The sequence below is a fragment of the Microtus pennsylvanicus genome, chromosome 4 (genome assembly GCF_037038515.1).
Source record: "Microtus pennsylvanicus isolate mMicPen1 chromosome 4, mMicPen1.hap1, whole genome shotgun sequence".
In the NCBI taxonomy this organism is placed as follows: domain Eukaryota; kingdom Metazoa; phylum Chordata; class Mammalia; order Rodentia; family Cricetidae; genus Microtus; species Microtus pennsylvanicus.
In genome coordinates, this window is record NC_134582.1 from 44,488,967 (window position 1) to 44,509,664 (window position 20,698).

General features: G+C 48.8%; 1 protein-coding gene across 1 annotated transcript; it reads right to left on the reverse strand.

Moving 5' to 3' along the window:
- Positions 1-337: 337 nt before the first annotated feature.
- Positions 338-15,484, reverse strand: Dele1 (DAP3 binding cell death enhancer 1). The gene is made up of 13 exons (XM_075968807.1): positions 15,334-15,484; positions 14,585-14,699; positions 14,385-14,502; positions 12,092-12,239; positions 10,834-10,977; positions 10,383-10,471; positions 10,186-10,282; positions 7,330-7,472; positions 6,086-6,244; positions 5,907-5,999; positions 3,383-3,542; positions 2,425-2,652; positions 338-1,739 (listed from the first exon to the last, which is right to left on the reverse strand). Exons 1-12 carry the CDS (start codon positions 15,362-15,364, stop codon positions 2,426-2,428), a joined length of 1,524 nt encoding a protein of 507 aa, XP_075824922.1. The 5' UTR covers positions 15,365-15,484; the 3' UTR covers positions 338-1,739; position 2,425.
- Between the last annotated feature and the right edge of the window lie 5,214 nt (positions 15,485-20,698).

The following is a 20,698-nucleotide window of genomic DNA, read 5'->3' on the forward strand; positions in this document are numbered from 1 at the left end:
AAATACCCCACCCCAAACTTGGGCACCCAATCTGTGTTTAACTCAGCAGGGACTGAGTAGGAGGGAGAAGCTTAGATACCATCACAGCAGGACACCAGGATTATTGTCTGACCTACACGGTTGGGGAAGCAAGCAGGGCTCAGGGGACCCAAATGACTTAGAAGCTGCTTAGTGAGACTCCTGAGAATGCTGGTGGTGACATTTTCCAGGGCACCCAGGAAGGCTCCGTTGCTTCTTAGTGCAGAACTTCCTGGAACTCTCATTTCTGGATGTGTTATGAATTTATAAAAAGGGGCCATCAAGGGCAGTGCTTCCCAAACTTAGTTGACCACAGGAACCTTTCTTATTTTTTATTTTTGCCACAGTGGTTAGTGTACTGCAGGGCTTCAAACTCTGAACATGGAGCCTTCACCTTGCTTGGGACACTGTTCTAAGTGCCAGGACATGACCAGGTGCCTATGTCTGTGGGAGGCATCATACAAGGTGTCCATACAGGGGTCAGGGTGGTGTTCATGGCAAATCTGGGAAGGAAGCAGGGAGCAGGGGAGGCACTGGGGCTTCAGGAAGGTGCTAGAACAGCATAGCTAAGACCACACAGGAGTTAGGAGAGGGAGGGGTGGGCAGCTGAAGAAAGTATGCACAGCTATCCCCCCCCAACCCTCCCATATTTGAACTGATCATGCTGTCTGGACAAGGAAACAGTCTCGGGGTGGGGGACGTGTAGGTCCTCAGTTCCTCCCACCCCCTGCCCACAGCCACGTTTCTGCTATTGAACTTGGGCTAATTTCCAGAAGCCAGGGAACAGCTATTCACAAATTCAGTAATTGGAGTCATTAGCGTTGACTCAGAAGTCATTTTTTTTTTCTAAGTCTCTCTCTTGGAGAGCTTTTAAGTCCCTTTAAATTGGTTAATGGAGAGTTTAGAGATGAGGATGGAGCCTCAGCTTTCAGCTCCCCCTGCCCATCTCCCTGGCTCTCCCCCACACACTCAAGGGCAAGAGAGAGGAGATAACCCACCATCTGTTTTATTAAACACTTGCATAATCCTACCCGACCTTTTCCAAAAAGGACTCATGCTCTCAATACTCTGACTCCAAGACTCCAGGTGTCTAATCTCTCCTGATACCCCCACACCTGCCGGGTGATGATAATGTTTGCAAAAAACACTCCAGTGTGAACTGGTAGACCAGAAGTCTGGGCTGGAGTCATGATGTCAGCTTTGATCCTCATCCGGATCTCTTGTTTTTGTTTTGAGACAGGGTTTCCCTATGTAGCCTTAGCTGTCCTGTAACTCGCTTTGTAGAACAGGCTGGCCTTGAACTCATAGAGATCCCCCTGCCACAGTCTCCTAAGTGCTGGGATTAAAGGTACTTGCACCATGCCTGGTGGCCTGGTGACTCTAGGTCATAGAACTGTGGGCATCACTCTGCCTTTGGAACCCTAAGCAAGGACTAAGGTCCTTTATGCAGAGAAATGGCTGCACCTCAGTCTGTTAAGGCAGGAGGGCACATGCTATTGTGCTTGGGCTAGAATTGAGAAAATAATGTTGGAAAATCGGGTCACTGCTTCCAAGTGGCACAGCTAGGTCAGGGGTGGAGCCAGAACCTAGGACTTCATAGGCATTCCTCTTCTTTATGGTGCTGGGGAGGTGCTGGACGCTCCGGGGGAGGTGAGGAGCTAACTGGCCTCTTCTTTGGAATTCAAGTTGTGATATCTCTGAGAGCTCTCAGGCAGGGAGGTCTGAAGAAAATCAAAACAGACACATGTAAGCATCCAGGCAACCTCTCCCTTCTACACCGAAGATGAAAACGATCACAAGTCCGTCAGGGATTAACAAGGCGAGAATGCTGGTGACACTCAGGATTTCCCAAGTTCAGCCACTCATGAGAACACCCCCATACTTCCGTCACCTTTGAATCTGCTCTCCATTGGACAGGATGCTTTAAGTCACTACCCTTCAGCTTTGTACATAAGTGTAAAAGAATTATAGGCTAATCTGTCCACTATATTTGGCATTATCTATTAAACATACTACTGAAGTAAAGCATCTGAATTTACATGCCATGTAAAATCTTGTCAACTACCAGAGGCATGTACACATCAAGGATTGTTGGAAACTATGATATAGTCTAAGAGTAGGGAAACTGAGGCACAGGGACAGAGAAGGTTAGTTATTTGCTCAAAAACAAAGGCAAAAGTGGCAAATGGAGTCTCTGGGGTCACTGAATGAATATTTTTGGTGCTATTTAGGAGGCTACCAAGTGGAAAAAAGGACAAAGTCACCGATTAGCCTTGCACTTCAAATACATGGGCACCCGAGCACAAACTGGAATTGCTACTCTAGGAAGGGTACTAACACCCAATTTCTGCTGCCACCCAACCTCCAGTCCACCCTTTTCCTAGCCAGGGCTGTATTTTATCTCACCTTAGCCGAAACCCAGTCTCACGAGACTTCTTTCTAAGGATGGTATGGCCCTGCTGGGGGCTCCGCGGCTGGCTCCAAGATGGCCACTTCTGCAGAGGAGGCCAAGGTTCCCAGTGCTTGAGGCATGAGGGAGGCCTGAGGCACCTGCCAACAGGGTGTTCAGGCTACAGAGGGAGGGACTGGAGAAAGACTTCAGTCCTGTCATGGACGGGTTGCTGGGCCCTGGGGCTACAAAGAGAAGACAGCAATGCTTATTCCAGCAGTTCTAGCAGGATCTTTGTTTAAGACGGGGTCTCCCTACACAGTCCTAGAACTCTCTCTGTAGACTATACTGGTCTCAATCTCAGAGATACACCTGCCTCTGCCTCTGCCTCAAGTGTTGGTATTAAAGCCATGTGCCACTATGCCTGGCAGGGCAGGGACTTCTTAAAGGACCTGGCTCCTCTGGCATTGCTAATGGGGCTCAGCCCCAGTGACTCAGTGGTGCTCTCAGAGCCCTAGAAAGGTATTTCAGTCAGCCTCAAGACATTGGCTCTCCCCAAAAAATCATGGCAGGAACCATCATTTACTGGTTTATCGAACACTTGCTGTGCGCTAGACTATGTTATGCTTTATTTTTAAAGGCAGTGTCTTGCTATGGTACCCAAGCCAGCCTGAGAATGTATGTGTCAGCATCCCAGATGTTGTGATTCCCAGCATGCACCACCAGGACCGGCTATGCTAGCCTATTATTTAACTAAAATGTAGTGCTTACAACAAGCTAAGGGCTTAATTCTACTGTGTTTCTGATTGTCAGAGAAGAAATCAAGGTCATAGAGTCCCAGTTCAATGACAGCAGAGTTCAAAACACAAGTTTACCTCGCTCTGAAAGTCAGGTTGCTAGCTAACACTGGGGCCACCACCCTTTGTTGTCGCCGGGCACTCAGCTTGGAAGGAACCAGGCCTTGGCTTGCATTACCTGCTGCCTTTACGTTGAAGAGGGTCCGAAGCCTCTCCTGGGCGGGTTCATTCCCCACGGCTGCTGACTGCTGGTAACACTTCACAGCCTCGACCAGATTCCTCTGAACACCAAGGCCCCTCTCGTAACAGACTCCCAAGTGGAACCTGCTCTGGGAGTCCTAAATGAGAAGACAGACAAACTGAAGAACAGGAATGCCTAGCCAGGAGTGAGATGGAGTCAGGCAGGGATGCTGAGCCTTCATCCATCAGCCTGCCACATTCCGAGCTCCTCAACCATGAAACACTAGAGGCCCAGTGCTTGCCTAAGGAGTTAGGTCCCCTGCCTAGGGAGATTCCACCCTACCAGTGTGAAGACTTCTCTTGCTGAGACTGGCTAAGAAAAGACTACAGAAGAACTCGGCCTTAGATGGGAAGGACGCCAGGAGGCAAGCTTCGGCCTTCTGACAGGCCAGTGTAGAGAGATTTCCCAAAGCCAGGCCCGCCTTCCTGATTCCCAGAGAAACCACAGCACAAGCCATGTCTTCCTCATGGTCTGCCCCTTGCCTCACCCTGGGCTCTACCTCCTCACTGACATGACACTCCTCTGTGAGACAAGTAGGCATCAGGACCCTGGCGTGCATGGCTAGCCTTCCTGGCTTCCAACCCAGGTACCCCAGTTTCCTCGGCTATGGGACAGGGCTAACAGAAGCACTACGTACTTAGGCTTCGCTGTATGGAAAGTGCTCAGATCAGTGCAACTAGCATGCCACGCCCCTCCAGCTTCTCCCACCACTGAGTTCTCCCCCCTTACTAGACAGCTCTTAGCATATTTAAGCTCTCAATTAAAAAAAATTCTACAGACTCTCAGCCATGGTCCCATTGCTCCTTTATGTGCCACAAGTTTCTGCTACATACTCTGTTCCCACTTATGTGACAGAAAGGCCAAAGTCGGTAAGAAATGCAGTAGATTTAGAGTTGCAGGCTAGGGCAGAACAAAGCAACAGTCATATGTAAGACCTAAACCCCAATGTAATGGTCTGTCCTGTCCCTTTAAGAGACAAGCAGATCTTCCTTCTGCTTCTAGCCTGGGTTCCTCTGCCCTGGCTTTGTTCAGAAGACGTAGCTGAGGCCTCTTCTCCTTCAGTAAATTCTACCAGCATGTGCCACCTCTCACTTTCTCTCTCCCCTTCCCTTCCATAACCCACTAAATAAACTAATAAACTATATTCACTTTCTCTGTATGGCGTCTATTATGGTGTCTATCCACCTCATCTGCCCCGTCAACCCGCCGAGGTCTCTCACCCGCCACCTCCCACTCGCCTGGGACCCAGAGGCCTTGGGTGGTGGAACCGGGCTTCCCCGCATGGCCCCTGCCAACGCTCGGGGAACTAAACGGCTTTTATCTAAACCATGACACCTACCCTGCAACACCACACAGAATAAGCCCCGAGTGACCAACCCAGTTTCTGAGAGGTTGAAGAGTGGAAGGGCTGTGTCCCAACACAGTGCTCCACAGTGGGGGACATAGATCCCTTTGCGCACCCCTTCTTTTAGCATGCTGGTCTAACCCTAGCAGGCCAGAAGGCCCAGGGTGTACCCGGCATATGGCCAGCAGGCCCGCTCCTCCGAGGAAGAAGAGCTACAGTGCAATTGCTGGCTGCTGCTAGCTGTCCTCCTCTGTCAGACTCCAGGTACTGTGTGGAGCACAGAGTGGCCGGGGTTAAGTATTCTGATGCGATAGTGTTATCAGCCCGCTGGTTAGAGAACAAGAAGCAGGAGTGTCCGAGGCAGGGAAATGACACTGTGCACACCGCCTGCTCCAACCCAGGACTTCTGACCCTTACAGCTACAACAGGGATCCAGCAAGCCACAGATCACCTCAGCATTTCAGTGATAAAGAGCTCTTTACTCTGTAGACTGTCTAAACGCAAAACAACTATTTTCACTTAGTGCTCCTGAGATCCAAGGGCCCATTCCCTTGGCATTCCTCATCAACATTCCATGGAACCAATTCCCCGTGAAACAAACTGGGCTATGCCGCTTGAATGCCAACACCCAGGTCGGACAATCAAGTAGCCCTCTCTCATGTGTCTGACTTCCCAAGGCCACCGCAAGGACGCATCATGGGTACAGCTCACAGAGAGCCTGTCACCTTGGTCCAATACTCCTAACAACCCTGTGAAGGGGCAGGCAGAGCAGGCATTATTATGTTGGTTTAAAAGTCTGAATCAAGAAGTGATAGCTCAATACGTGTTGAGTAGCGACAGGCTGGGTAGCTGGAGGGGAGGAGCTCGGCTGTGCCACAGTTCACAATGTCTGAAAGCAAGTATTTCCACCTCGGCTGAGCAGTGTCCCCACCTTCAAACTCAGCACCCCAGTGGCCCTGTCCAAGGTCACACAGTGGGTCAGTGGGAGCCAGGGTGTGGCTAGCCGTAGGTTCCGGGAAAACGTATAATAAGCCCAGAGCTCAGAACCAGTTCCCAAACTCCTTTTCTTATCAGACTTGATCCCCAACATGTACGGACCAGAGATAGCACACGTACCCCATTGCTGGCTGCGAGCCAAAGGTATTTCACGGCTCTCTGCTCATCCAGGTGTGGCTCCTTTGTAAAGAGGACCCCAAGGAAAGCTTGGGCCTAGCAGGGAGGGAAGAAAAGGACACGTTAGTCACTTTCAGGCTCTGCACACCTCACTCAGAACAGACCCCATTGATAGCACTCACCTCTCGCAAGCCAGAGTCTGCAGCTTGCTTCAGCATAGACACTGCCTTCTGCCGCTCAGGGTCTGACAAAGAGGCTGAACTTTGCAACAGGCACCGGGCATAGCGGTACTGAGCCAGGCTGTGGCCCTGGATGGCGGCCAGGTGGTAAAAGAGGATAGCCTGGGGCAACAGGAGAAATTATCAGTCTGTAGGTAATTGGCCTCTTTCTTTGAATGAAATATTAAAAGCCATTCAAATAAATACACAATCATTATAGGTTAGAACGGTAAATGCTGTTCAGTCAAAATTAAAAACAGAAACCCAGAGCACAAACTTAAAAGCCCAAGATATCCTGCCTCAAAAGAGCATCAGGAGTTTTTGTTGGTGTGTTTGACCGACTGTCTTTTCGAAAGAGAGTCTGAGATAAAGTTCCTGCAGCCTGTTACTACCCATACATACAGCCCACATTGGCCTCAAAAGTGGAGAAATCCTCCTGCCTCAGTGATGGAATTACAGTGTGTGTTACCCTGTTCAATTAAGATCATTCTTTATTAAAGTTTTAGTGTATAGGCTTCCAAGTTTTCTCCATGGATATGTTATACACGCTGTACATACTGTGTATACACTCACACATGTAAGCTTGTGTACATGTATATACTATATATATGTTTTTTGTTTTGCTTACATGTATGTCTGTGCACTACACATGTGTAGTGCCTGTGGAGGCCAAAGAGAATGTCAGAGTCCCCAGAACAAGAATTACAGGTGGTTGTGAGCCACCATGTGGGTATTGGAAATTGAACCTGGGTCTTCTGAAAGAGCAGCTAGTCCACTTAACCACTGAGCCATCTCTCCAGAACTATACATTTTATATATATATATATGAATATACACTTATATGGAGAAAGAGACATAGCAGTATACCATGAATGTCTTTCCCTGTTGATATAGATCTGATATATCATTGTTAAGGTCCTGTAGACATAAGAACATCAAGTTGATTATCCCCTTTCCTTTTACATACAGTTCAACAAAATATTCTACATATGGCATCCTTGCATACCTACCCTTCTATCTTAAAATTAACCTACTTATCTAGGTACAATCTAGGCTCTGAGAGTACAGTTGCAAAGAAAGGCAAAATGCCTGCCCTCCCTGAGTCTGGAGTACACGTCTATAATTTAGGAGGGCTTACTTTGAACTATCAGCCCCTGCTGTTTACTACTCAGTTTTTGAGCTCACTGGGTCTGGGGATGGGACGGTACCTTGCCAAGGTCCCTAGGGGTGCCTCTGCCATGCTCCAGACACAAGCCCACGTTGTACTGTGCTTTGCTGTAGCCACGGTCTGCGGCTCTCTGGAAGTAAGAGAAGGCTTCTGTGTGGTGCCCTGCCTTCATGTTCTCTGTCCCTGTAGGAAATGAAGCACAAACACATTTCCCACCGTGACCTTCCACATCCTCCACCAGACACTCAGGTTGCTCATCCCTTCCCAGAATCCCTCTTTTCTTCTTGTGCAGGACACAGCTGTGCAGCACTCACTTCTCCAGCTGGCTCACTGGTGCCAGAGACATGGGGGTGGGGTTGGAGGCTGGTGCCAGGGACGGGGTGGCTGTGCTTGCTTATCTGGCCTTTGGGAACAACCCCTCCCCTGGGCTGTCAATCATATGCCTGTGCTCCTCCCCACCAATGCGACTTTGTCAGGAGTGTGAATCTTAATCAGGCGGAGAAGATTCTCATGAGAGAAAAGAACTCTTAAGTATTCTGACAGCAGCAACCTCGAGACACTATCAGTGCTGGCCCCTGGGTTCTCTGGAGCTGCCTTGATTCCCATTCTCCCTGACGCTCGACAGGCCAAGAGATCCCCGAGATTCTGGGCTTATGTCAGCTAGGAGAGGGTTTTCATTGCACACCTGCACCGCACAGGTGATCTTGCTCAGCTAGCCTTGTATGGCAAGGAAGAGCCTCAGCAGAAGACAGCCAATGCCTGGCTGACATCCTTCTCCAAAGTCAGGGCCCTTTGCTTTGCCCAGGCATTAAGGAAACAGAAAATGTACAGGCAGGACTCAACTTTGTCAATTTTCATCTTTGCTCAAACTGGCTCCTGACTGAGACCCTGGGTTCTGCCTCTATCATCAAGCCTCCCATTGTTTCTACTCTAGAACCTTCAGACCACACTCGGGGCTTAAACTCTTTTTAGCGCTTTCCTAATATATCAAACCTTTGTCTATGGACACAGCTGGTACAAAAGAATAAGCCCTGTCTCCTCAATTATACTGTAAAATCCTCGAGGCAGGCAGAACAAGAACGGAGAAGTAATTTTGCATGGGATGAAAATTCTACATAAATGCAAAATATGATTATAGCTTGTGCTGCCTTTGTGCACTGCCACAGGGCTCAGCACTTGCTGAATAAATGAATATATGAATGGAGGAATGGGCAGGAGGGTTCTGAGAAGAGCCTTGCCCTTAGAATCACAAAAAAAGCCAACCAGGAAAAAGCTGCACCCTATTCAGCAAGCAGAGTTACACTCGCTTCCCTGCCTCCTGAAAATCTACTGTCCCGAGTGCACGGAGTCCTCTGTCCTTGGGAAGGAGACACGAGGGGCAGAAGACACCACCAGCTCATCAGGATTCCTCTGCTCCTCTGCTGCCTTAGCCATAGCCAAGCCCTCATCACGTCCTGTCTAGTTCTCAGCAAGTCTTCCTGCCTGGTCTCACGTCTCCCTTCCGGCCCCCCTCAATCCATGCTGGTCTGTAAATAGCCACACAGACCTTTGGAAGAGTAAGTCAGATCACATGACCATCCTTCTTCCTGCTCCAGTGCCTTCCTGTGTCACGTAGGCAATCCCTACTCTTCCTGGGATCGGAAGACCTTACCTGAGCTGGCTCCTGGCTGCTTCTTTGACTTCATCCTTCTCTCCTTCCTATGATGGCTAAGTTCCAGCCACAGTCACCTCTCTTTTGTCCCTTAACAAATAAACCTCAATGTTGTCACAGCACCTTACTCTCATTTCTCTCTGCTGGAGATCTCTTTCTCCAAATGGGAACAAACCTGGCCTCTGTCAGCCAGGCTTAGCTCAAGGGTCTCCCTTCCAGCAGACTTCTCCATGAAAAGCTGTTCCTTGCCCAAGTTAGAGAAACAACCCCTTGTTCAATTTCTTCATAACATTTATCATCTGACATTCTTTTTTGTTTTTTCGAGTCAGGGTTTCTCTGTGTAGCCCTGGCTGTTCTGGAACTTGCTCTATAGATCAGGCTGGCTCCAAACTCAGAGATCTGCCTGTCTCCACCTCCCAACTGCTGGGATTAAAGGCATGGGCCACTGTACCTGTCCAGTTTACTGTCTACTATCCTTCAATCCACATGTGAACACCATGAGAATAAAGAACCACCACATCTCCCGGGCAGGGGCTAGCAATAATCAGTAAATATGCTCTGAATGAGACCCAGCCTCTTCCTCCCTGTCCCCAACTACTAGGTCCCAACAGGTGCTGTTGGGAATACAAGGCTCCCCTTTAGATGGTTTGAGACAAGAGTCAAGTCACCATAGAACCAGGACATATTGCCAAGTTATCTGGAGTCCCCAGATTTGATAAGGGTTCTTCCCCATTATGCACTGGGGCCTGCTGCAAACTGTAGGAGCCTGCTCTTTTCTAAGCATGGTAGAGAATGCTGGATGTCCTGTAAAATTTCCTACTGTCTACACAGGACAGACTATTCAAGGAAGCACATGGCCATTCGGCTGAAGACTACATCTCTCAGCCTCCTCTATAACAGACGGCCAGAAGCTGACTTTGTGGCTTACGTACCTCTATAAAGAGCAAGGTTAGGCCCATAAGGAAAGTAGGGGTCCTCTAGCTTACTGTCTCTCCACCCAGCGGCCAAGAATATAAACAGGAAAGCAGGAGCTGGAATGACTAATACCGAACTCAAGATGAGAGCTGAACACGTAAGAACTAGGATGGGTCCTTGACCCCACTGAACCAGCATGCCACATCTGGTCTACCTACCCAGAGAAGATGAACCTCTTTTGTTTAAACCACTCTCTACTCTGCTGTATTCTACCAACCCATGCCCTTTCCATTTCCTCATCCTCCCGCCTTGAGGAGGGGAATCAGGTACCCAGGAAGTTGAAAGCGATGGCAACACTGAGCTGAAAGAGTTGCTGGATGGAAGTCACAGCCTCCTCTAGGGGAAGAGCCTTGGACTTGTCTTGTTCCTGGGGAAGAAACAGAAGGCAGCATCAAGGTATGGGTCACTTGGCTCTCCACCAGCCCCAAGAGAGGAGTGGCATCCAGGGTACCAAACTTGAAACATACATTTGTTTCTCCAGGGGGGCAGGCCTCGGTTGCCTCTACTTGGGATGTGAAGTCCCTGCTGGCATACAAGAAGTCAAAGTCACTGGGCTCTGCAAGGGAAAGGCGGATACCCAGGTGTCAGGGGGAGGAGAAAGGTATGACTTTTCCCTTCTTTCTCTTCCAGTCTGCCCTATATTCAGTAACTCTCGATCACCCCAGAAAGCAAGAGGCTTCATGGGGATGACAGCTCTTTATCTGGGTGCACAGTGCAACAAAGGTCCATCCACGAGCCCCTCCCCTCCTGTGGGTGTTAGGTCCATCCACCAGCCTCTCCCCTCCTGTGAGTGTTAGGTCGGTCCACCAGCCCCTCCCCATCCTGCGAGTGTTAGGTCCATCTACCAGCCCCTCCCTCCTGCGGGTGTTAGGTCCATCTACCCCCTTGCCACTCTACAGGTATTAGGTGAGGTCGCACCTTCTTCAGGTAGATTCAGAAGGCCAGTCTCAGGGCAGCACTGGGTCTGAGGGGAGGGTTCTTTCTGGCCCAGCCTTGGTTCCCTGAGGCCAGCGTATGTGGGAGCTGGGTGGTCAGGCCTGGGAAGAACGTGCCTCCGAAGTGCTGGAGAGAAGCCAGCAAGAAGGTCAGGTAAAAAAGGGGTCCAATCTTTGGGAGCTTGGAACACTTGCCAGTCCGTCCTCCCTGAGGCTTGAGGAAGAACTGTTAAACTCCTGAGACTCCTCCCTCCCACAGCTCCTCTTCCACCCCTCTGGCCTGCCTTCCTCTGCAGCAGCAGCGGCTCTCAACCTGTGGGTCACGACCCCTGTGGGTCGCTTAAGACCATCGGAAAACACAGATATTTACATTATGATACATAACAGCAGCAAAATTACAGTTATAAAGTAGCAATAAAAATAATTTTATGGTTGGGGGTCTTGACAGCATGAGGTGCTGTATTAAGGAGCTGTAGCACTAGGGAGGTTGAGAACCACTGCTCTACTGAAATTCATACTTATGCTGATCTCCCACCCTGAGCACAAATCGCTTGAATCCTCCCAGAGGCCGGGAGTGCCTACCTGATTCACTACTGTAGCCTAGTACCCAGCTTTCTGCTTAATGGTAACACAAGAACTAAAATTCCAACTAATGATGACCAAGCGCATACTATGTGCTAGGCGCAATGCTAAGTCCCTGACACATATTAACTCATTTGGTCTTCCCAAGGAATCCCCTTTATTATCACCCCATTTTACAGATAAGGAAACTGAGGCATGGGGAGACCAAAACTGAATTCTTCAGGGACACCAGAGTAGTTAGTAAGCAGTAGTTGGGAAGTTAGAATTCTTAAAGTCTGACTCCAGAGCTTCAATCATGTGGCTATATGCTTCCTGCACACAACCCAAAACACACACTCAATAGTTTCAGTTACTGACAGTCACTGCAGGACTGAACTGCACTGGTCGAGGATTGGGCAGGAAGCCACACCCGGGGTCTAAGTATCCTAGGTGTGGGGGCTTCCTTTCTGGGAGGTGATAGAGGACACGGAGGGGCACGGAGGGGCAGGCACGGCCCACACCCAGTGTGGCCCAGTTCCCCACACTCCTCTCCCTCTGGCTCAGATAGGAAAGGCAAGGAGCTGCTGATGGCTCTTTTCCTGAGGTGTGGCCAGAGATACTTCCTGGCCCAGAGAAACTCCCAACCTGCCCCAGTTGCCCCCTGAGGATGGAGAACTCACAGGAGCGTGGGTGCCACCAGGAAGAGGAGAGGAAGCGGTAGAGGGGACTGTGCCAAGAGCAGCGTTCAGCTGGCTGGGGTCCTGCTATCAGGGCTGCATGGAAGTGGATCTGCTTGGCCAGGTGCAACGCCAGCACGGCCAGAGAGCCCTGGGAAAGAAAGCAGCACGTCAGGAACACAGCCCCACCTGTCAATCATCGTCTGCCGGGAGCCTTTCCTGACGAACGGGGGCAGCTCCACGCCATGTACTTTCACAGCACTTGAGCCTGTCCTTTGCGGCTCTGTAGTTCTTTTCAATCATTCACTTAGGGTCTGTCACTCCCTTTTAGTTTGTAAGCATGATAGAGGCAGGGCCCGTGGACCGTGCACATTCTGGTATCCCTGGAGCCCAGGGCAGTGTGAAGTGAGAGTAGGTGCCTAAAAAGTGCGTGCTGAATGCATGTGCCAGCAACGGACAGAATAAAAGGGTCTAGGCAGGCAAAAAGACACTGTGGGGGAAAAAAAAAAGAGTTCCCAACCCAGCCACAAGAGCACACACATACAAGTGGAAGCTTGAAAAGATGTCACAGACCAGCTGAGCCAGCTCCTATCCCAGGAGCTGCTCGTTCACCCCATCTTCCTGGGTTGGATGATACCCCAGTATCTATTTGTTGCAACAGGAACTATGCACGACAGCAGGTTAAGACAGACAGCGTCTCGGCCCTCATAACATTTGTATCTTTTGCTGAAAGAGACAAAATCCAAACACACAGAAAAACAAATACAATAACCTAGAAATTGTGCGAAACACCAAGAAGAAAATCAATCGGGGGCTGCAAAGAGCCTGAGAGGAGGGCTGGAGAGATGGCTCAGTGGTTAAGAGCATTGCCTGCTCTTCCAAAGGTCCTGAGTTCAATTCCCAGCAACCACATGGTGGCTCACAACCATCTGTAATGAGATCTGGTGCTCTCTTCTGGCCTGCAGGCATAGACACAGACAGAACATTGTACACATAATAAATAAATATAAAAAAAAAAAGAGCCTGAGAGGAAAGAGTACTAGAAGATGAGTGGGCTGCAGGCGGGAGGAAGACAAGGCACCATCATTAGGAAGATAAGGCCAATGGTGTTGGTGAGAGTCTGTGTGCAGACCCTCCACGAGGGCAGTGGTGACAGAACCTAGAGATAACAGGGCCTCTGGAACCTGGGTGAGGTTCCCTGAAGGAATCGATGTGATACCAACCTAGGGCTCAGTTCTTTGACAAAATGGAAAAATATTCCCTACTCTATGGTATAATCTGCCTCCAGTTCATAGAAACCCAAACAGCCATGTCTATGTCATGGAGACATCCCATGTTCAGCTCTGATGACACCAAATTAAAGGTCTATAAAAAAAAAAAAGTGGCCGGGTAGGGGTGGTGCGCGCCTTTGATCCCAGTACTCAGGAGGCACAGGCAGATGGATCTCTGAGAGTTCGAGACCAGCCTGGTCTACAGAGCAAGTTCCAAGAAAGCCAGGGCTACACAGAGATACACTACCTCGAAAAACAAAACAACAAAAGCAAGGCTCAGAGGCGTCAAGTCACTTGCCTACAGTACAAAGCATGAAGTACCAGGTTGGGATGTGGCAGATCTGAGAGTGATATTTGCGTGTGTCCATTTCATTCAGATGGTGGCTAGCTGGAATCTCTACATGGAACACTGCCTGTGGGCCAAGACTCTGCACTAGGAGACCTAATGTTTGCGATGCATCCCTGACCTTAGAGATCAGTTCAACAAATATTTACCGAGCAAATATTATGCATGAGGCTCTGCATTAGGCGATTCTACAAGATATACCAGGTGAAGCAACCATGCGGTGCAGCATGAATGTCAGGCCAGCAAAACCAGATTCTTCTACTTAAGCCATGTGACGTTAGATATACTACTGATATTCTAAAGCCTGAGTGTCCTTGTGTATGAGATGAAGGTTAAATTTCCCTTGCAGGATTTTTGTAAATATTAAACAACAGTTCCTGTTGGTGAGTCATGCTATCAGCTACTTCTTATCCATGAAGGCAAGAATTATGTCTTCCTTGTTCTCTGCTCTGTTCCTAGAGCTTAGCTCAAAAGTGTTAAACAAATGCCTACCGAATGGAGAAGAATAAAAGCATGGCTGAGGCTAGAGGGACAGCAAGGTTTCCAGGAACCACGCTCACGGTTGCAGAGCTCACCATGTGGATACGATCTTGCCCTTGTTTCTACGCTAGGATGTTCTCCCATGCAAGATTATTCTTGTCTATGCTGAAGGTACAGGACAGGGCTGGGGAAGCCTTACCCACGAGATGGCATCCCGCAGAGTGTTTGGGGAGACGTGAGCAGACATCCAGTGGAAGGCATCTTTCCATCCACAGCACTTTGGGTCTCTATTCCTCCTTGGACCACAGGAGCCTGACCTAAACGGTACAATTAGAGGCTACTAAGTTCTGTACAAAATGGTAGCAGGAGGCCCTATGTGACAGAATGTCAGACTCTCACCTAACAACGCTGGGCCTAGGGAGCAGTGGGGTGGTGGAGGATGTCTGAGGTCCATCTGAACTGGTGGGCCTGGGTGTTACCCCTCGGAAGCCAGGTCTCAGCACGCGGGGAAAAGCTGTGGAAGCAAAGAGGATCAGTCACACCAACAGGGATGGGCTGAAATAAAGATGGCCTCAACAATCTTCCTTCTAGCCTGTGAGGGAGCATTACCCCAGGAACCCAGGAATCACTGACGTCTGTCTGCGCAGTGTTTTTGTTTGGTTTTGTTTTTCTGGTGCTGGGAATGGAACTCAGGACCTCCAGCATTCTAGGCTAGTAAGGATCCCAAGGTTCCACCACCCCATAAAGTAAGACCCCTCAGAATGGCGTATGTTTATTCTCAAAAAATTCTCACAGAGTTGCCTATGAGTGGCAAGTTCTGTTCTAGAACCATAAATCTATAGACACACATTCTCACTAAGCTGAGCATGTGTCTCTAAACTCCTCTTTTCATTGGTTTTCTTTTATAGACTCCTCCCCTTCTAGAACTCTAGCCCGTCCCCTTGGATGTAAGCTCCACCTTCTTCTCCACTTTGTCCTACCACGTCTCAAATTCCAAGGGCTCCAGACTCCTCTACTAGAGCCTTGCCCTCTATGCTCCGCCTTCCTTGCATCTAACTCCACCCACTGGCGCTAGGGCTGTCTTCCCGCGGAGCCCTGCGGTTCTGAGGCCATGGCCTGTAGAAACTCCCCTTGTAGATGGCCCTTACCTCGCCCCAGGAGACCTGTCAGGCGCCACATGTCGCGGCCAGCACCATAGAGCACTTGCAACCGAGAGATCAAGGCCGAAGGACCGGACAGGGACGAGCACGGCCGCTGCGCAGTCCCCAGCGGCAGACTCCCCGGCCGGCCAATCAGCAAGGAGCCCTACCGGAAGGATGGTGCTCTCGGGAGGAAGTGGTGGATGGGGCGGGCTTGGCGAGATGAGAGCAGCAAGGACGAGATGCGGGGCCAGGGCAGAGGTCGCCATCGTACGGGCCGCGGAGGTGCGTGGATCCATATGGCGGCTGGTTGGTGGACCAAAGTACCCAGGGCAGGGTTTGCTCCAAGGTTCTAGCCCGGTTTTGTCTCTTTACGTTTAGCCTGGGCACTCTCTGAATCAAGATCGAAAGGCAAAGAAAATCCTTGCCAGCGGCCAGGCAAGAATTCCTGCACAGCACAGTTAATAGTTGCTAAAGGCCTTTTTCACCCTTCTCAGCCTAAAGCAATTGTTTCTCTAGTAATCTCACCAGAAACTCGGTTTACAGGCAAAGGACATGTTCTACACCCCTTGCGCAACCCTAGTAGCATCTGATTATAATTCCATCCAAGGAATCACCCTATAAATTCACTTAACCATAGAGAGAAGTGGGGGTGGTTCTTAGCAAGTTTTTGAGATGTAACTTAACCACCAAAGGTATGGCTAAGACGATGACAATTGCAACTCCCTCCTTAGTATAGACTTGCACTTTGGTATTGCCTTACTTTGTTCCCTGTTTGCCTCCTAAGGCCATGCTTATACCCATGTTAAAGTTATTTTTAATAAAATCTCCAGCTCTTCATCTCATCAGAGTGGCTACTCCTGAAATTGTTTTCATCCTCTCAGCCAGGAACTGTGGTTTGGCCTGAGTCAAAGTCCCTAAAAATACTAGGAGAACTCAGGCTGCTGAAGGTCACAGAGTAGTGTGCTGTTTCCCTGTCCCCTCAGAGATACTCTGTTGTCTGGGCCCCTGCGCAAGGATAGGGCCAGCTGGAGCAGTTGTGACTGCCCTTTCCTGATGCGGCAGGCTGAGGCTTTTGAGTGGCTGCTCGTTTCAAAATACTTAAGGATTCACAGACTGTGTTCAGTCAGAGCCCTCCTGTTCAGGTTCAGCCAGTGTTAGCTTTTGTAAACTGGTCCCACTTTCACGACTGTGAAGAGTCCTATGGGGTTGGGGGAAGGTGTTCAGACTTCCTGCTTCCCCCAAATATGTGACTTCTAGGTGGGTGGGAGTATCTGGGATGAGAGTACTGGGTGTACCTACGGTTAGACCCCGGCATGTGGTGTGAAAGTTGTGTTTCTCTGTCTAACAGTCTCGAGCCATATGTCAGCCACTGTTCTAGGATCTGAGAAGACAGATTGATGAGGAGCATGTGTGGTCTCCGAAAATACAGGGCTCTAGGACACGAAGAGACTGCAGTAGGGTCTGGTGACACAAAGCTTTAGAACCAGAGGCAAGAGGATCAGTAGTTCAAGGACATCATCAGCTCCCTATGTCTAGGCCAGCCTGAGCTACCTGAGACACTGTCTCCCAAAAATAAATGAAAGAATAGGAGTAGACTCTGAGATAGCACCAGCTCCCATGGTGTACTGGTTATAGCTCTGGACTCTGAATCCAGCGATCCGAGTTTATATCTCGGGGGAACCTGTTCCTTGAGGAAGAGACCTGGTCTGTTGTCCTTGTCAGCTCAGACCATAGAACCCAATATAAACAGGCTGCCCGTGCATGCTGCAGCATTGCTGTGGGCATGCTTCACTTCACAGACTCGGAGATAGGCCCGAGGACATGTCCAGGTAATTCTAGTCCTGGGGAGGCTGAATAGGAGGATCACAGATTCAAAATAATGAGTTCGGGACCATTCTGGGCTATGTGGTGAAACCTTGCCTCAAAAAGAGAAAGGACAGAGTCTGTAGGACTGAAATTATGGCTCAGTGTCAGAGGCTGGGCCTGTCCTGCACAAGCCAGGTTCAGTCTCTAGCACTGACAAACAGCCAACGGGCTTTAGACCCACAAATACCACTGTGAATGCCAGCTTTCTCATTTTCTAGCTTGGTTTTCTTTGCAGGGCGTTTATTTGTTTTGTTTTGGTTTTGTTTGGTTTTTGGTCTTTCAAGACAGGGTTTCTCTGTGTAGAAAATTTAACATTTGCTCTTTTTATTATTGACATTATTATTATCATTACTGAATGTTTGAAGCAGCATCTCTCTGTGTAGCCCTAGCTGTCCTGGAACTTGCTCTGTAGACCAGGCTGGCCTCAAACTCAAGAGATCCTCCTGCCTCTGGGATTAAAGGCCTGCACTGCTACCACTCCTTTGCAAGGTTCTTTAGCACACTTAGCCTGTTATCTGTAAAACAGGGAAAATAATACCTCATGTAATTGTGATATTCAAAACAACATAAATGTTTAGCCTAGGTCCTGGTGCGTAGAAAGGGCCCAAGAAATATGAATTAGTCTTGATTATGATCGTGGAGGAGGTAAACAGGGAACTGTGAGTTGTGTTTTAATAGAGCATGAGCAGCGAGTGGGGGCACATCATGGAAGGATTCTTCCACGTTGTTTGTGTTTTGAGTTGGGCCCTTTAAACACAAGTAAGTTTATCAGGTGGAGAAGGGGAAAGGGCGTTGCAAGCAGAGGAAACCACGTGAAGGCCCAGGAGCCTGAATGCAGGGAACTATTCAGAAATATTTTTCCTCGGGGAGTTGGGACAGCCACCTCTCACAGTCCCTGTGCTGCCTGACATAAAACCGTAAGTGTGCTGACTGAGCTCTGTCCCTCCTGGGACTTCTGGGCACCCCTTCCTCAGCCTGTCTGTAGTTGGCTTTCTTCCTCAAGGCTCAGCCTGATTTCAGGGCCGCAGTGAAGACTCCCCAACTGGTGGAGCCCTCCCCACTTACTTCTCTGCTTTCCCCAATCCCTGTAGTGCTTAATTTTTACTACACAGTTTAGCAGTAATTATATGTTGTCCTGTTATTTAATTATCTCGTCTGTGTAAGTGTGCTCTCCCTGGTTCTTTCCCTCAGGGCAGGGGTGGCATCTTCCCATTTTTGTGTCCCACATGGGGCTTAACACACACTGTCAGCCCACAAAGTATGTGTCCCCAATGCCTCTTAACTGCACACAGCCGGAAGCACCAGACCCCTTATCATGGAATGACTGATTCGAGAAAAAGTGTGTTCATTCCACGTGTCTTCATTGAGGTCCTGGCCTGTTCGAAGGTGTTTGAAAGAGAAAATAAAGTATCTGCCCCATACACAAAATGACATTATAGCCAGGGGTGGTGGCATACACTAGTAATCCCAACACTTGGTTGATTGAAACCGGTGGATTGTGAGTTCACAGACAATCAGATGTCTAGTAAGACATTGTCTAGAAGGAGGAGGAGGAAAGAAGGAACATTTCCCCCAGAATCTTGGGGATATCAGAGGCTGCTAGAGTGAGAAGTGTGGGGGTGGCTGGAATCCTCACAGCCTTTCGGTTGTCAGTACAATTCAACAGGAACACTGGGAATCACATGGACTTTTGTCTTTACTAGAAATGCCAAGGCCTGAAGCCATCAGCCATTTTCTTCCGCTGCTCTCACAGTCTGTTTTTGGATTATGGCCCAAAATCAAGTTGATTCAATTGTTTCACAAAGGCCAGCTGTTTTCATTAGGAACCTATTGTCTAGGTACCTAGTAAATCACGTCTTGTGATGTGTATATAAGCCCTTCTGTTCTTACAACAGGGAGCGTTGTAGACATTTGTTGTTGCCTTTATTTTTTTAGACATCTTAAATTCATACTAATAAAGTTTATGAGTTTATTCAGTGCTAGAGCATACCTAGAGGATTTAACAACTTAAAAAGAAAATTGATGTGGCCCAGTATCGTGGCTCATGCCTGTAATCCCAGCATTCAGGAGGATTATCATAAGTCTGAGGGCAGCCTAGTCTATATAGTGAGTTATAGGCAACCTAGTCTACATAGTGAGTTATAGGTGGCCTAGGAGAGCCTGTCTCAAAGCAGCAAAACGGGTCAAAGCTGCTTGATTTTGCGGTGGGCAGCAGTCAATGCAGAAATAGATAACTGATCCAAGTGCTGAGGAGCTGACCCAGTGCTCGGCCCGAAATGATCGTCTTCCAACCCCCAGGCTTAGGGAAGATTCCCAAAGAGGAGGCAGAAGGAATGAAAGAGCGAGAGGATGGGAAGAGTCTTCAGGACATGACAAAGGTATCCCACTCATGAACCCATGACAACTGTGGTTACTGGCGCAAAATCAAACCAGCTAAAATTCTGATATAGTTGGGAGGGGCTCTCCAGGCCCCACCCCTTGTTTGAGCTGATATCTTCTGGGAGAGGAAAATTTGTTTTTTGAGGGTGTGGCTGCTGGTGAGTTTCCCATGTTCCAGGAGACGGCCCCACATCCATATCCATGGGCAGCACTGATGTAATCTTGTGGACTGTCAAAGGAAAAGGAAGACTTGAGGTTGGAGAGATATAGAGGAAGTTGGAGAGGAACGTGGGGAGTCTAGAAGGGTACACAATCATATTTCATTGTGTATATGTATGAAATTCCCAAGAATAAAAAAATTATTAAAAACAAACCCTTGCCCTGAGGAATCTATATAGTAGGGCAAACAAAGCCAATAGGCAGTTAAAATACAGAATGTCATTTATTTATTTATTTATTTATTGCTTTTTTTTTTTTATGTATACAATATTCTGTCTGTGTGTATGCTTGAAGGCCAGAAGAGGGCACCAGACCCCATTACAGATGGTTGTGAGCCACCATGTGGTTGCTGGGAATTGAACTCAGGACCTTTGGAAGAGCAGGCAATGCTCTTAACCTCTGAGCCATCTCTCCAGCCCCTCATTTAGTTATTTATTGCAGAATAGCAAACACTCTAGATCTTGGTGGCTTAAACCCATCATTATTTCCTTTAGTTCTGTAAATGGGGCTCAGCTGAGCAATATTGCTGGTCTCACTTGGAGTCTCATGAGGTTGTAGTTAGATAGCAACTGTACCAGAAGTCATATGAAGCCACCTGGGGCCACAAGAAAGGCTGGGCATCTTCTGCATGGAGTCTCGGGGCCTCTCGACTCCGTGTGGCCTCTCTGGGCAGCTGAACTTCTTACATAGTGACTGAGAGTGTACAAAAGTAGACCTGCCAGGCACCTCAAAACCTAGGCCTGGAACCTGCACTCTCTTCCTCCTGTGATCTGCTGGCTAAAGCAAGTTGGAAGGCCAGCCCCAAATTAGTGTGGAAGGGGAAGACCCTGACTGTGAGAATGTGATTCTTTGGAGACTAACAGGTTCTATGGGAGGGGCTGTGCAGGACATATAAGACAACAATAAC